General features: G+C 43.1%; 1 protein-coding gene across 7 annotated transcripts in view; it reads right to left on the bottom strand.

Annotated features, from left to right (window-relative positions):
* daam2 (dishevelled associated activator of morphogenesis 2) overlaps positions 1 to 15,850 on the bottom strand; it is a 310,967-nt gene that overhangs the window by 19,673 nt on the left and 275,444 nt on the right. For all 7 annotated transcript variants that reach the window (XM_073056055.1, XM_073056054.1, XM_073056049.1 and 4 more), the window contains one exon: positions 2,880 to 3,050. In XM_073056055.1, the coding sequence (XP_072912156.1) occupies positions 2,880 to 3,050 (171 nt within the window). The remainder of the gene's footprint in view (positions 1 to 2,879; positions 3,051 to 15,850) is intronic.

Consider the following 15,850-nt stretch of genomic DNA (forward strand, 5'->3'; position numbering starts at 1 on the left):
ATCATCAATACTTGTCTTTGCTAAGATATGGGGAGTCCATGTTTTCCACCTTTCCAGAAAGAGCGGACAAAGATGAAGACCTTAGACGTGACACCAAACCTCTGATCTATGGGGCTGCAGTACTGCCTGACCTCCTACATACATTTAAGGCATGGACTAGTCTTGGTGCTGGAGAGGTGCTACTAACCCTGCCTCTGCAAAATACTCAAGATGAGCAATGCTATGTCAGTGTTCTCTTCCAGGCCAACACAAACCCAACACCTGCAATTCCAATCTCTGTCTTGGAAGATGATGCACAGAACAAGGACAGTACAGCGTGGAACAGCTCATGATGCCTCCGATGACCGTGAAGCCAAATTAATCCTGTCCACCTGCATGTAGTCCATATGCCTCCATCCCCTGCCTCTTCATGTGTCTGTCTAACTGCCTCTTAAATGTTGCAATCGTTGCTGCTTCCACCACATTCCCCTGGCAGCTACCACTTTCAATATAAAATCTTGCATCATGTCACATTTAAAATTGCTCCTCAACTTCCATGTGTATGCTATAGTATTTAATATTCCAACCCTGGCTAAAAGACTGACTATCTATTCCATCTGTGTCTTTCATAATCTTATAAACTTCTATCAATTCTTCCCTCAGCCTCCGACGTTCCAGTGGGGAAAAAACATCCAGGTTTCTCCAACGTCTCCTTATAGCTAATCTTCTGGCAACATCCTGGTGAGCTTCTCCTGCACCTTCTCCACAGGTTTCCTGTAATGCAGCAACTAGAAGTACATACAATGCCCCAAAGATGACCTTCCTAAAGTTTGCTTAGTCTTATTCAGTGGCAACATGACTTCCCAGCTGTAATACTCAATGCTCCAATGGATGAAGCCAAGAGTACCATGCATCATCCTATCTGCTTGTCTTGCCACTGTCAGACTTGCTATCATGACTACCAGGTGGACTTAGATAAAGTTTCAAGGATCTACTCAATGCTTTCTTGAAGGAGTGAAACATCCCCTCTGGCTCCTGGGAATCCCTGGCCCAAGACATATCAGAGCACAGAAGAAACATTTGGTTTGGTATTGTACACACTGAGCCCATGCATTGGGAAGCCTAATGGAGCCATATAAAGAACATGCTAACTCACAGACTAACCATCCATGTGTAGAAGTCATCTCCTACCCCATGTGTAGAAGAGTGTAGAGTTTCCACACTGGTCTTCTCAGGACCCCCAAAACTGGAGTGGAGCAAAATACCCACACAAGAAAGAAGGGCATCGAAACATTCTGAGAAATGGTTGAGTAAACAGACTTTTGAACCAAGCACCCTATAACATCCCCTTCCTGACAGTGGTGCCATGTTCTTGAACTCCTAATTCTACCTCTCTTGGTTATTTTGTTATTGTTACTTTAGCCTTTCTTTTTGTACTACATCAGATTGCACCATTTTCTTTGCATCATTCTGTTGTTTAGCCATGTCACTGTACACTATACATTGTTGGATTTATAATTATCACATACACTCTTTAGAACATAGAACAGTACAGCACAGGAATAGGCCCTGTTTGTGCTGAACCAGCCAAAAAGTAAATTTTTAAAAAAACAAACATTAATCCCTCCTACCTACACAATGGCAATATTCCCCATCTTTCTCATTTTCATGTGCTTACCCAAATGTCTCTGAAAAGCCTCTAGTGCAATTTCCTCTACCATCATACCTGCAGGGCATTCCAGGCATCTACCACACTGTGAGTAAAAAATGTACCCCTCACATCCCCTTTGAACCTCCCCCTCTCACCTTCAATGCATGCCCTCTGGTATTAGACTCTTCTACCCTGGGGTAAAAAGATACTCCCTGTCTACTCTGCCTATGTCTCGCATAATCATATAAACCTCGAGCAGATCTCCCCTCAGCTCAGCCTCCACCACTCCAGAGAAAACAGCCCAGGTTTGGTCAACCTCTCATGACAGCACGTGCCAACTAAACCAAGCTGCATTCTGGTAAACCTCTTCTGCACCCTCTCCAAAGCCTCAACTTCCTTTCTATAGAGTGGCAACCGGAAATGTATGTAATATTCTAGATGTGGACTAACCAGAGTTCTATAAAGTTGCAACATAAACTTCTTGAATTTTGAACTCATCGCCTCAACTAATAAAAGCAAGTATTCCACAAGCCTTCTTAACCACCTTATCATGCATGCAAGTAAGAAATTCCACTACATCCTGGAGTATACGACAATAAATTAATTTGAATCTTAATCTCCAAAGGTTGAAGTGTAAATGGTTTGATCCTCTGATTGCTCAATCTCATTTAGTTCCATATATTACTTTAACTTTTAGTAGTGCATGTCCTGACTATTCCTAGTGGCTGTCTGATGAGCTCAATACAAAATCCTGTATGCAACCACTCCTGCTTATTTCCTTCAGCAATAAATTCTGTGTAACATTGGTTGCGCAGTGAGACAACTTGATGGCATCTTACAGTAGTGTTATCAAGCAATAATTGAAACAGGGCCGCAGAGGAGAAATCTGAAACCTTGGAAGATTTTTGGGAGTATCTTGAAGGAGAGAACAGGAAATGAGTGGCAAAGTGGAGGGCGGGGGGTATGTTGGATGCTGAAGACACAGGCACCAATGGTGGAGCAACTCATTTGATGAAATGAGGTTTGTAGGAGCTAATTACAGAGGTAGCGAGAGAGCACCATGCTTAGATTCCCTGCTTAGTACACAGGTATCAGAAATAACATGGTGGGAGACATTTCATCCACTCCCAGCATTTGGGTTAATTGTCAAACAACTAAAATCCACTGTGGATTTATCTGCTCCCCCAACAATATACAACTGGGCAGGATCAAAGCAAAGCTCCCCCACCCACCCAGACACCTTCCTCACCATGGCTTCCATGCGAGCCCTGCGCTCCTCTTCCTCCTTCTTCCGCCTCATGTTCTCCAGGTCCTGTTTAGCCTCAGCAAACGATTGCAGGAATGTGTCGAAAATGCCAAAGAATTCGTCTGGCTGCATCTTCCCATCTTCCTCGCTGAAGTGTTTCAGCATCTTGGAGTACTATCAAAGGAAAGACAGGCAGAGCTTAGAGTGACAGCTTCTCGGCAGTTTCAACAAATGGAAGCAAAAGATCTGTGTTTGTGGCATTGTTTATAATTCAGCCTTTTACAAAACTCCCCATAAAAATCATACAATGGTTAAAGGAAATAGAGGCCATTTGCTTCATCAAGAACCTACTGCAGCAATCCCATCAATCAGCTCTTTCCACATGGCCCTCTCTATTGCAAGGCCTGGTCGATGGTTCCTGCTTTGACATGCAGTGGGTTGCAGATCAGAATACCTCTTGCAATGAGAATGCTCTCCCTCAGACTCTCCCTTTGCACCTTGTACCCACAATGTTAAATTTCAATCTGGTTCCTGAACCATTGGATAATGGGAACAACATATTAATTAATTCAACCAACACACACAACATGCTGGTGGAACGCAGCAGGCCAGGCAGCATCTATAGGAAGAAGCACTGTCGACGTTTTGGGCCGAGACCCTTCGTCAGGACTAACTGAAAGAAGAGATAGTAAGAGATTTGAAAGTAGGAGGGGGGAGATCCAAAATGATAGGAGAAGACAGGAGGGGGAAGGATGAAGCTAAGAGCTGGAAAGTTGATTGGCAAAAGGGATATACAGCTGGAGAAGGGAAGGATCATGGGATGGGAGGCCTAGGGAGAAAGAAAGGGGGAGGGGAGCACCAGAGGGTGATGGAGAACAGGCAAGGAGTGATTGTGCAAGGAGCAGGCAAGGACAGAGAGAGAAAAGAAAATGAATAAATAAATAAATAACTAGATAGATACATAGATAGATAGATAGATTAGATAGATAGATAAATAAATAAGGGGTGGGGTAAGAAGGGGAAGAGGGGCATTAACGGAAGTTAGAGAAATCAATGTTCATGCCATCAGACTGGAGGCTACCCAGAATATAAGATGTTCCTTCAACTTGAGTGTGGCTTCATCTTGACAGTAGAGGAGGCCATAGACAGGAGATCAGGGTTGATCTCGAGTTGCTGGAGCTTTGAGGCAGTGGTATTTCCTGTTGCAGATGTGTACCATCCATAAATTCAGAACCAACCGATTAGAAAATGGGGGGGGGGCAGATTTCCTTCCCTGGTGAACCCAAGTAAACCAGTTGGGTTTATATGACAAGGTGGGTTTTGCATGACTTCCATTTTTGATGCTTAACTTTCATTCAAGATTTAATTGATAAACACACTAAGTGGCCACTTTATTAGGTACACCCTGTACCCAATGAAGTGGCCGCAGAGTGTATGTTCATGGTATTTTGCTGCTGTAGCTCATCCACTTCACGATGTGCTTGACGTGATATGCATTCAGGGATGCTCTTCTGCACATTACTTTTATAATACGTGGGGATCTGAGTTACTGTCAGTTTGAACCAGTCTGGCCATTTTCCTCTAATGTCTCTCATTAACAAGGCATTTTGCCCACAGTGCTGCCTCTCACTGGATTTTTATTTTTGCATCATTCACTGTTCTAGAGACTGTTGCTCATGAACATGTCAGGAGATCAGCAGTTTCTGAGATACTCAAACCACCCTGTCTGGCACCAACAATTATTCCACAGTCAAAGTCACTTAGACTACATTTCTTCTCCATTCTGACATTTGGGCTGAACAACAACTAGACCTCTTGACCACGTCTGCATACTTTTATGCACTGAGTTGTTGCCACATGATTTGCTGATTATATAATTGCATTTACGAGCAGGATTTCAGGTGTACCTAATACCACTGAGTGTATTCAATTCTACAGCACTTGCAGTAAGATTGGAACCCTTTGTAGCATTAGTCCATGCCTCTGTATATATAACTACCTTAAGGATATATATTGACCTTGCAGACATACATAAATCATGAGAGCTATCGGTAAAGTGGATAGTCAGGAGATCATCATGTCGTATCATTAGACGTGGACGATTATGGTCTTTGACCATGATAGTTCTTGGCAAATTTTTCTACAGAAGTGGTTTGCCATTGCTTTCTTCTGCAGTGCCTTTACAAGACGGGTGACCCCAGCCATTATCAATACTATTCAGAGATTGATTGCCTGGCGTCAGTGTTCGCATAATCAGGACCTGTGATATGCACCACCTGCTCCCATAGCTTCATATGCCCATGATCGGGGTGGGGGGGGGGTGTGCTAAGTATTGCAACACCTTACCCAATGGTGACCTGCAGGCTAGCAGAAGGAAGGAGCCTTACACCTCCTTCATTACAGACGTATCTCCACCCTGCCACTCAAGTCAGGAGGTAGGAGAGTCTAGAGGACATACGTTTAAGTTGAGAGGACAACCTCTCAACTTAAAAGGGACCTGAGGGACAACCTTTTCACACAAAGGAAGTTGTAGAGGCAGGTATAATAACAGCATTTAAAATACATAGATAGGGAATAATCAGAGGGATATGCTCATGTGGGTGAGCAAGGATGGATGAGTTGGCCTGTTTCCATGTAGAATAACTCTGACCCTTCACTTACTGAATAAATATGGTTTTGGTACTACAGTTAAGTTACTATAGAGTCTACAGCACGAAAAACCGGCCCTTCGGTCCACTTGTACATCCTGACTAAGATGCCCATCTGAGCTAGCCTTACTTGTCTGCATTCAGACAAATAATCCAAAAGCTCCCAGTTTAAATCTGGAATTTAATGTAAAATGGAGTTAATAATTTGTAGCCAGCAATGATGGCAATAAAGCTGCCAGATCACTGCTAAAGACCAATCTGATTCACTGATACCCTTCACAGAAGGGAATTTGAGACTCTTACCAATTCTGGGCTGAATATGGTTCCAGAAACACCAATGTGGTTCACTGTTCACTGTCTAACAAGCCTCTCAAATGCTCTTCACTGCCCTCACAGGGGGGATTTAGGGATGGAGAAAAAATGCTGGCCTTACCAGCAGTGTGTAGATCTCAAAGATGTGAAATTAAACTGATAAATCACATTCATTATGTCTGCCCAAGGAAGGATCCATGTCTTTGGAGCATGGTCTTGAGGAGTTCAGCATTTTTGAACATTCAAAGCCATTGGGCCCACCAAGCCAGCATTGTCCATCAAGAACCCCTAAACCTGCATTAGTCTTTACTTTATTCTGCCTGTATCCCCCAGTCTGTACCATCCATCTATCCAGCAGAGGCAATCTGCTATGGTCAATGACCTTCCAACCAACACATCTTTGTGAACGTGAGAAGAAACTAGCACATTCAGAGGAAACAAGCACAATTACCACCTCCTCACGCAGCACATTCCAGATTCCAACCACCATATGAGTTAAAAGAAATATTCCTCACATCCTTTCCAAATTTCTTAATCCTTATCTGAAATACATGTTTGAAAATAACCCCACATCTGCTGATTCCTTTAAGGCAATAATACATTTCTATAATATACTCAGTGGCAGAGCATACTAAACACACTGTACCATTACATTAATCACAATATACAACTAAATAAATTTCTAAGCAGAATACAATGCAGTGGTATGAATATATTGACTCATGATGAATTTCTGGACAGATATATCTTTAAGATCCTAACATAAGGGCTATTTTTTTGTGTCAATATACTGGAAAACTGAGTAACTTATGCCAAAATCATTAGAAACAAAAGTGTGATTTTTAAAAAGTTTGTCTCTTTATGCAGAAGTGGAGGGTTGACACTGATTTAAAATGATCTGTTTTAGTTATAAACCTATTTTCATCTGTTTTAGTCAAACTTGGCCAAGCATCTCCCTTTATATATAGCAATGACAATTTATTTTTAAAGAAAAAAATTGTCTCCAAATGCTGGCTGCTTGGCCGCTTGCCCTTTTGGTATCAGAATAGCATTCTGCTACAAATGAATACATTCCTACAAAAACACAAGAGAAATAAACTGACCAAACAGTCTCAACTTTGAAGCAAAAAATAAGCTGCTGGAGAAATTCAGTGGGTCAAGCAACATTTGTGGAGGCAAATAAATAGTTTATGTATTATGTCAGGACCCTGTTTCGTGTTTTTTTAGATCCTCCAGCAATTTGTTTCTCACTCCATATTCTAGCATCTTCACTCTCCCAAGCCTCAACTTTTTTATTCCATGGATCCCTACCATTGACTGAGGGGGTCCATGGACCCAGGCTGAGAAACCCTAATCCAGAGGGAATGCAGTACAGATTTGCAACTGCGTTCATGCTTTATCTAGAGTCCTTTCAACCCACCAAATCCAAGCTGACCTTTTTTGCCCATTTACACTAATCCCAATTGTCTGCATTAGGACTATCCTTCTAAACTTTAGTTAGCTAATTGTCATTCTAAATGCCTCTTAATAATTGTATCTGATTCTACCTGCATCTCTGGCAGTGAGTTCCAGATATAAACTACTTTAAAAACCTCAGCCCTGAGCTTCCCTACAGAAACTCCTTCCTCTCACCTTTGGAGGAGAATCACAGAGAGTCAAGTGGAAATGCTAGTACTTCGGACTTCAATTGACAAAAGCTGTCACTTTACAAAAGATTTACTAGAACCTCAGCAAAATAGACTTGAGTGGTTCTTGGAAAATGGAATTTCAGTCATGGCAAGTGAAAAACTCCTTTCAATAAAGCTGTTTTCAAGCCAATTCTACAATTCTTTCATTGTCAATAGGAAAACATTATCTTCAGCCAACTGGCAACACTTCACAAGTACCTCTTGTTGGTTGTAGAACTATGTCATATTGTAGTCATCAAATTTGGCCCCCCTATTCTAAAGCCACTGACCCTCTCCCACACCACCCTCTGCGGTTAGCAAGTAACAACACATCAAAGTTCAAAGATAGAAAGACGTGAGCTACGACCCAAATCGTAATCAGGACACAGTGTCTTAACCCACATATTAACAATATCACGAGTCTGCAAAGCTCTGAGGTGCTGCGGGATCTCAGTGTCAGCTGCGTGGTTCACAAAAGGCTAGCATGAAGGTTATGGCAAGCAATGATTTTCAAAATGTATTGAATGGGAATTTAAGAAGAAGAGGTTAAACGTCGATTATATAGGGCATTTCTAAGATCACATCTGGAGAGCTGTGTACAGTAATGGTCTCCTTATTAAAGGAAATATGTCATTGCATTGGAGGCAGTTGATAAAAGTTTTACTGGATCAGGACCTAAAGTAGATAGGTTAGTGTCCTGGAAAGGTACATTTATAATTTTTTTATTGTTGTCGCATGTACTGAGGTACAGTGAAAATTTTGTTTTGCATGCCATCCATACAGATCATTTCTTCACACTGGTGCATTCTGGTAGTACAGGAGAAGATAATAAAATGCAGAACATAGTGTTACTGTTATAGAGAAAGTACAGTGTAGCTTGACAGCAATGTGCAGGGGGCCATGACAAGGTAAATTGTGAGGTCTAGAGCCCATCTTATCATATTTACAACAGTGGCATTGAAGCCGTCCTGGAGGCTGTTGGTACAAATATTCATACATTTGTATCTTCTGCCTGACGAGATGGGGAGAAGGACGAATGTCCAGGGTCAGTGGTTTCTTTGATTATGTTGGCTGAAACAGCGAGAAGTGTAGTCAGAGTCCATGGAGGGGAGTGTGGTTTCCATGGTGTGCTGAGCTGTGTCCACAACTCTCTGTAGTTTCTTGCTGTCTCAGGCAGAGCAGTTGCGACACCAAACCATGATGCATTCAGATAATTGGAAAGGTGAGGCTTGTATCTGCTGGAGATTAGAGGATTAACAGAAGACTTGATTGGATGGATTTTGACAGAACGTATGCAAAGATGGAATGTGTAGGAAGTAGAGGAGGTGTGGTAGAAGTGTGGGGGGGGCAGTGCAGGGGGTGGTTAATGCTTATGTGTGAGAGATGATAACCAGGAAATAGGGGAGGGAATGGGACTGAAGTGAGCCAGTCTGGACTCCACGGCCAAATCATCTTCCGTGTATGAAGGAAACATGAGAATTCTTGAAAAACAGAAAGCTAAGTCAGTTGAGATGTTACAGATTATGCAGCTACTGAAAAAGCAAAGTAAACAGAATGTTGTTCCTCACTGCGTACAGAACAGACTGGCTCTTTGCAGAGAATTCCAGATAATCTTGCCTGGAAATCTCACTGAGTGAAGGGCCATGTGTGATATGTTTCTTCACCCACATCACTGTTTCATTTCTAGCTCCACGTGCGGATCAGTTATTGCATAACTGTGCAATCAAGCACAGAGAAGTATGTTTCACAAGGAGGCCATTCAGCCAATATGCACATGCTATCCCACTCTGTCAATAGTTCTGCAGGTTTTGGTTCAGGAGTGCTCTAGAGTTGTGTTGTTTTCAGTTCTGGATCCTGATGGGATAATGGGATCCCCAAGGAGTACAGTCAGAGCAAAGCATGGGCTTCAGAAGATCCTGAAGCTATGTTTGAGAGCTTCAAGCTCTTACATGTCAAAATCACCCACCATTTGTCCTTGTCCAACCACATGAACACCAACCACAGCTTAGAAAGCACACCACACATTTAATTCTTCAGAAGCCAAATGACATTTGGTATATACAGAATGTTCCCTGTTGACTCTTAGCATTTTTTACAGATTGCATTGGACTGATATCAGCCAGTTTCAACATGGCAAATATAAATATCTATGTAACTTTTAAGAGTCAATGACTTTGATGTATCTGGAGTCACCTTAAACTGGAATATGTAAGGAGAGCAGATTACATCCCTCCCTAGAGAGCCACGGTTTCATTTCAACAATAATGCACCAATATTATTTGAATCAACACGCAAGATGCCTTAAGAACTCAGCAGATCAGGCAGAATCTATGGAGGGAAATGGGCAGTCAATGTTTTAGGTCAAAACCCTTCATCTGGAGACTGTCCAGAAGAAGGGTCTTAACTCAAACTTCCAGTTGTGTCCTGCCGAAGGGTTTCCGCCCGAAACGTCGACTGTACTTTTTTCCATAGATACTGCCTGACTTGCTGAGTTACTCCAGCATTTTGTGTGCATGTTGCTCAGATTTCCAGCATCTGCAGATTTTCTCGTGTTGGCAGCTGTGTTTCTCATTTATAACATAATCTCTAAATAATCAAATAATTTAAATAAGCTTTAAAATGTATCTTTTAATTCCAGATGGTTAACTGGATGCAAATTTTACACCTGGCGTAGTAGCATTGCTGGTTTCAGCTGTTAAGATTATCACTTGCACTAGTTAATGACAGTGCCACCCGAAATGTCCTTGAGCCCTGGAGTACAGAGAGGTGCAGCATGAAAACAAGTCCTTCGGCCCATCCAGTCTATACTGCTGATCGACCATCCATTCACACCAATCCTACATTAATCCTATTTTGATTCTTCCCTCATCCTCATGAACTCCTCCAACATTCTGCCATTCACTTGGGCAATTAACCTCTAACCTGCATGCCTTTGGAACTCAGGGGGAGACCAGAGCAAACCTATACAGGCACAGGGAGAATGTGTAACCTCCACCAGACAGTACTGGAGGTTGGCATTGAACCTGTGTTTATGGAATCCTGAGACAGTTCAAAGTAAGTTTATTATCAAAGTACATATATGTCACCATACTCAATCCTGGGATTCATTTCCTTGTCGACGTTCACAGTAAATACAAGAAACACAACAGGATAAGAAAAGGCCAGCTCCAACAGGATGGGCAAACAATCAATGTGGAAATATAAAAAGAAAACAAATATATGATAATCAATAAACAAGCAATAAGTATCAATAACATGAGATAAATGGTCCTAGAAAGTGAGTTGACAGGTTGTGGGAACTGTGTGAAGTTTGGTTCAAGAGCTTGATGGCCGAGGAGTAATAGGTGTTCCTGAATCCTGTAGCATGCATCCTGAGGCTCCTGTACCTTCTTCCTGATTGCAGCAGCAACACCAGAGCACGGCCTGGAAGGTGGGGCTCTTTGATTTTGGAAGATGCTTTCCTGCGACAGCGCTCTGCGTAGAAATGTTCATTGGTGGGGGGGGGGGGGGGGGGGGGCCTTACCCGTGATGGACTGGGCTATATCCACCTGATTTTGTAGACTTTTTTTGTTCCAGGGGATTGGTGTTCCCATACCAGGCTGTCATGCAACCAGTCAATATACTCTCCACCACACATCTATAGAAGTTTGTCAAATGTTTAGACGACATGCCGAGTCTCTGCAAGCTTCTGAGAAGATAAAAATGCTTCCGTGCTTTCTTCATAATGGCACTTACACGCTGGACCCATGACAGATCCTCTGAAATGATAACAGCAGAAGTTTTAAAGTTGCCGGCCCTCTCCACCTCTGGTCCGCCGATGAGGACTGGCTCATGGATCTCCGGTTTCCTCTCCTGAAGTCAATAATCCACTCCTTGGTCTTGCTGACACTGAATGAGAGTAGCTCTACGAGCAGCGCCACTGTGCTTTCATGTTCTCCTACAAGTATCGTTATATTCTCCATGACTTATTTCTGGCACTACCTTGAAAATGTGGCTACAATTAGCTGAGGTCACCACCTTTATCTAATTGTGCCTGGCTGGGAGAAATTCCTTTCTGCCAAGTAACTACTTCAAGAGCAACTCAGTCATTTGCAGATTCTTTGACCAAGGACTGAAGCCTTTGTGCATATGTCAACAGTTGTCTAAAAAAAAAACAAGCCTTCTATTTATAACGCAGTCTGGTGCGGGAACTGTGTGAATTTTTTAAGACCAATTTATATATAGCTCTACTGCTGTGATGTAATTGTGATCCTTCACCTCTGAACACTGGGTATAACCACAGTCCAGACAGATGAAAGCCTCCAGTGTCTGCAGCTTGAATGTATCCCTCATGGAATGAGTCCCAACTCGATAACTTGTGGGCATGCCATTACATCACAAGCTGGCACTCACAATGGGAGCCTGATGTCATGCTCAAATATATGACACGGTGTGATTTTCCAACCATACATCTGCACAAGCCATTACAATGACAATTTCCCCCTCTGTAACATTGTCCAACTCTGTCCATTCTTCAGCTCACTGCTGATGAAACCCCCATCAACCACACAAGAAAATAGGCGTAGGAGAAGGTCACCAGGTCCCTCAAGCTTGTTTGGCCACTTAGTGCGATTATGGCTAATCTATACTGGCTTCAACTTCTCCTCTGTACCAACCCTTAATGTCCTAATCTTATAAAAATGTATTTACCTCTTTGAATATCTCTAGTAGTCAAACCTACACAGTCGCCGGCAGCAGTCAATTCAGAGATTCATCATCCTCGGTTTCACAAGACCACCCCCTTCTGAATCTGTCCCTTTGTTTGCAACTCTTCCATTAGCTGAACTGTTGCAAACCTGCCAAGCCCATTTTATACATTTCAGTAAGATTGCTCATCCATTTGTTCGTTAAGTGCCATGTCTAGCGATGTGGGCGATCATGGTCTTTCCAGGACAATGATTGTTCTTGGGGAAATTTTTCTGTAGAAGTGGTTGGGCACTGCCTTCCTCTGGACAGTGTCTTTACCAGAGGGCTGACCCCAGCCATTATCAATACTCTTCAGAGACTGTCTGCCTGGCGTCAGTCGTCGCATAACCAAGACTTCTGATATGCACCAGCTACTCATACGACTATCAACCACCTGCTCCCATGGCTTCACGTGACCATGATCGGGGGCTAAGCAGGTGCTACACCTTGCGCAAGGGTGACCTGCAGGCTAGCGGAGGGAAGGATTACCTGAGACCTCCTTTGGTTGAGACGTGTATCTCCAGCTTGCCACTTGACCCAAAGGATACAGATACCTGAGATAGAACAACCCTCTCATCCCAGTGGGCATTATAGTTTGGTGTGGCAATTCAGAAGTGCTGGAATGTAAGGAGCTGCAAAAAGGTAGTGGAGTCAGCCCAATGCGAGAACATAGCTCCCCGCTATCAGTAGATCACATCACCTGTTTGTGTTGCCGCAGATTTCTGACGTCTGCAGTCTCACGTGTTTCTGTAAAGAATCTTTCTCCCCCTGCCTTAAAAATAGTCAAAGGTGCTGTTTCCACCACTCTTTTAGGGGAAGGAGTTTAATTTATTTAGAGATACCCCACGGTAACAGGCCTTTTTGGCCTAATGAGCCAGCTCTGCCCAATTACACCCATGTGGCCAATCAATTTACTAATCTATACATTTTTGGAATGTGGGAGGAAACCAGAGCACTGGGAGGAAACCCATGAAGTCATGGGGAGAAAGTACAAGCTCCTTACAGACTAAGGTGGAACTGAACCCAAGTTGCTGGCGCTGTAATATCTTTATACTAACTGCTATGTTACTATGACCCCGCCTCCCCCAAGACTCATTGAAAGAAAAGATTTTGCCTTTAGTTTGTCTTAAATATTTTTAAAAATGTGACCCCCTAATGCTTACTCTCCAGCAAAATGATACATCCTCTCCACATATTAAATCTCTTCAGGATCTGATATCTCTCTGGAAATTTCTTTCCCCAGCACAGCATTAACACATGGTCCTTTAGAAGCGGCACAAAGCAGAATCAGGTCGGGTGTGGAAGGGAATGATTAAGGATGAAGATCCATCATCAGACAGAGAGAAGCAAAATAGCTTTAAGTAGCAAAGAATATGTCAGAAGGGATGGATAGGACAAAGAGAATCTCTTGGATAGGTTTGGGCCCAGGTGGCTACGGGAATGGAGGTGCTGACTCTGCTCCTCCTTCCTCAGACGCGCCTCACCTGAATACTTCTAGAATTTTCTGTCTTTGTTTCAGATTTCCAGCATCTTTAATTAAAAAAAAAAGTCTTTATTACCCTTTACAACAGGCATTAGGTAAAAAAACTGCACTGGGTGTTTCACAACTGTCTTAGAACACAGAGCATAGAACAGTACAGCACTGGAACAGCACTTCAGCCCACAGAGTTGTACTGAGCTCATTAAATGCCTAACTAAACTAGTCCTTTCTGCCTACACAAGTCTATATGCCTCCATCCTCTGCATATTCATCTGCTTATCTAAGAGCCTCTTACACATTTCTGTTGTATTTGCCTCCACTACCAACCCTGGCAGCACAATTCAGGCACCCAGTGCTCACTGTGTAAAATAATTGGCCTGCACTTCTCCTTTGATTTACACCCGCTCACCTTAAATGCATGCCCTCTAGTTTTGGACACTTAGACTTTGTGGAAAAGATGCCAGTCGTCTACTCTATCTACGTCTCTCGTGTTCTTACAAACGTCCACCAGATCTTCCCTCTGCCTCTTCCTCCCTAGAAAAAAACAACCTAAGTTTGTCCAACCTCTCCTTAGAGCACAGGCTCACTAATTTAGGTAAAGAGAAAGGTTTTAAGAAAGGAAGTCAAGTTGAGAGGCAGAGATTTAAGGAGAGATTTCCAGAGTTCTGGACTTTGCCTGGTGAAGGCTGTCAATGGAGACAAGGTATGTACAGGAGAGTGTTTTAATATTAGTTTTCCATTCTCCAATTTTACTCACTCTAGATTTACGGCCAAGTGTCACAACTAATGTGTCAAGGCTGCCCAGATACAATCTCCCACTGTGCTGAACACTGGAATAACATCAGTTATTGTACAGTCTGCCGGAAGCATGTACTAACCTGTGTTTTCATTCTGGCAGCCTGAAAACACCAAGGTTTCTGCAGATGGGGCACCAGCAGCGTAGAGCTTACAGGGCTGGTACAGTGACTCAGCTGTGCTGAGTCCAAACCCAGCCATGGCAAAATTGGTAGACTGCATTCAGTAGGAACAGCCAGATCAGAGAGTAGGAAGCTGCTCGATAAAAGGGAAATAAGGGACATAGAACAGTATAACACAAGAGCAGACCCTATGGCCCACAATGTCATATTAAACCAATTAAATTAGTAATCAAAGGGCTAACTAAACTAATCCCTTCTGCCTCACAACGTCTATATTCCTTAATTTCCCTCACATTCATGTGCCTATCTAAACGTTTCTTAGAAGTCCCTAATTTATTTGCCTCTACCGCTACCCCAGGCAGCACATTCCAGGCACCCACCATGCTGTGTGCAAAACATTTGCCCCTCACATCTCCTTTGAACTTACCCTCTCTCAGCTTAGACACATGCCCTCTGGTATTACACTTTTCAACCCTTGGGAAAAGATATTGTTTGTTTACTCTATCGATGTCTCTCATGATTTTATAAACTTCTATCAGATCTCCCCTCAGCCTCTGTTTCTCTAGACAAAACAACCCAAATTTGTCCAAATTCTCGTACAGGCACATGCCCTGTAATCCACGCAGCTTTTCCAAAATCCCCACCTCTTCCTAAAATACATGCCATATATCTTCTTAACCACCCTGCCAGTGTGTGCAGCCACTTTCAGGGAGCTGTGAACTTGGACCCCAAGATCCCTCTGCTCATCAGTACTGCTAAAAGGGTCTTGCCTTTCTTTTTTGTCTGGTAAGATGGCAGCATGCTCAGACGCAGCAGCCTCTTTGGGTTTAAACAAAGGTGTTGTTGTTATATCTTTTATATCCCTCTTACGATTGCAAATCTCTGCTGGATACGAGAGCATCGAGCTCTGCAGATCTACCCCTCTAGCAAGTTGCTGCAGAGCGGTGGAGCTGGACTTGTTGTGCACTGCTTCAGCTATCCATGGAAGAGGGTGTCGGAGGCCGTGTGTGGAATGTGTGGGCAATTATCTTTGATGTTTTGGTTGTGATTGCAAGACCCTGTTGCACGTTGGCAACGTAGGATACTGCGAGTCCAATTCACTGGTTTTTCGGCGAGACGAACAGCGAAGGAGCTGCGTGGCCTCGGTTATGACATAGACCAGGTAGAGCCAGATAGGAGAGAGAGAAGCAGGGCTGGAGAGGGGAGAGGTGGAGTTGGGATGGAT

Source organism: Hemitrygon akajei, chromosome 9, assembly GCF_048418815.1.
Source record: "Hemitrygon akajei chromosome 9, sHemAka1.3, whole genome shotgun sequence".
Taxonomy (NCBI): domain Eukaryota; kingdom Metazoa; phylum Chordata; class Chondrichthyes; order Myliobatiformes; family Dasyatidae; genus Hemitrygon; species Hemitrygon akajei.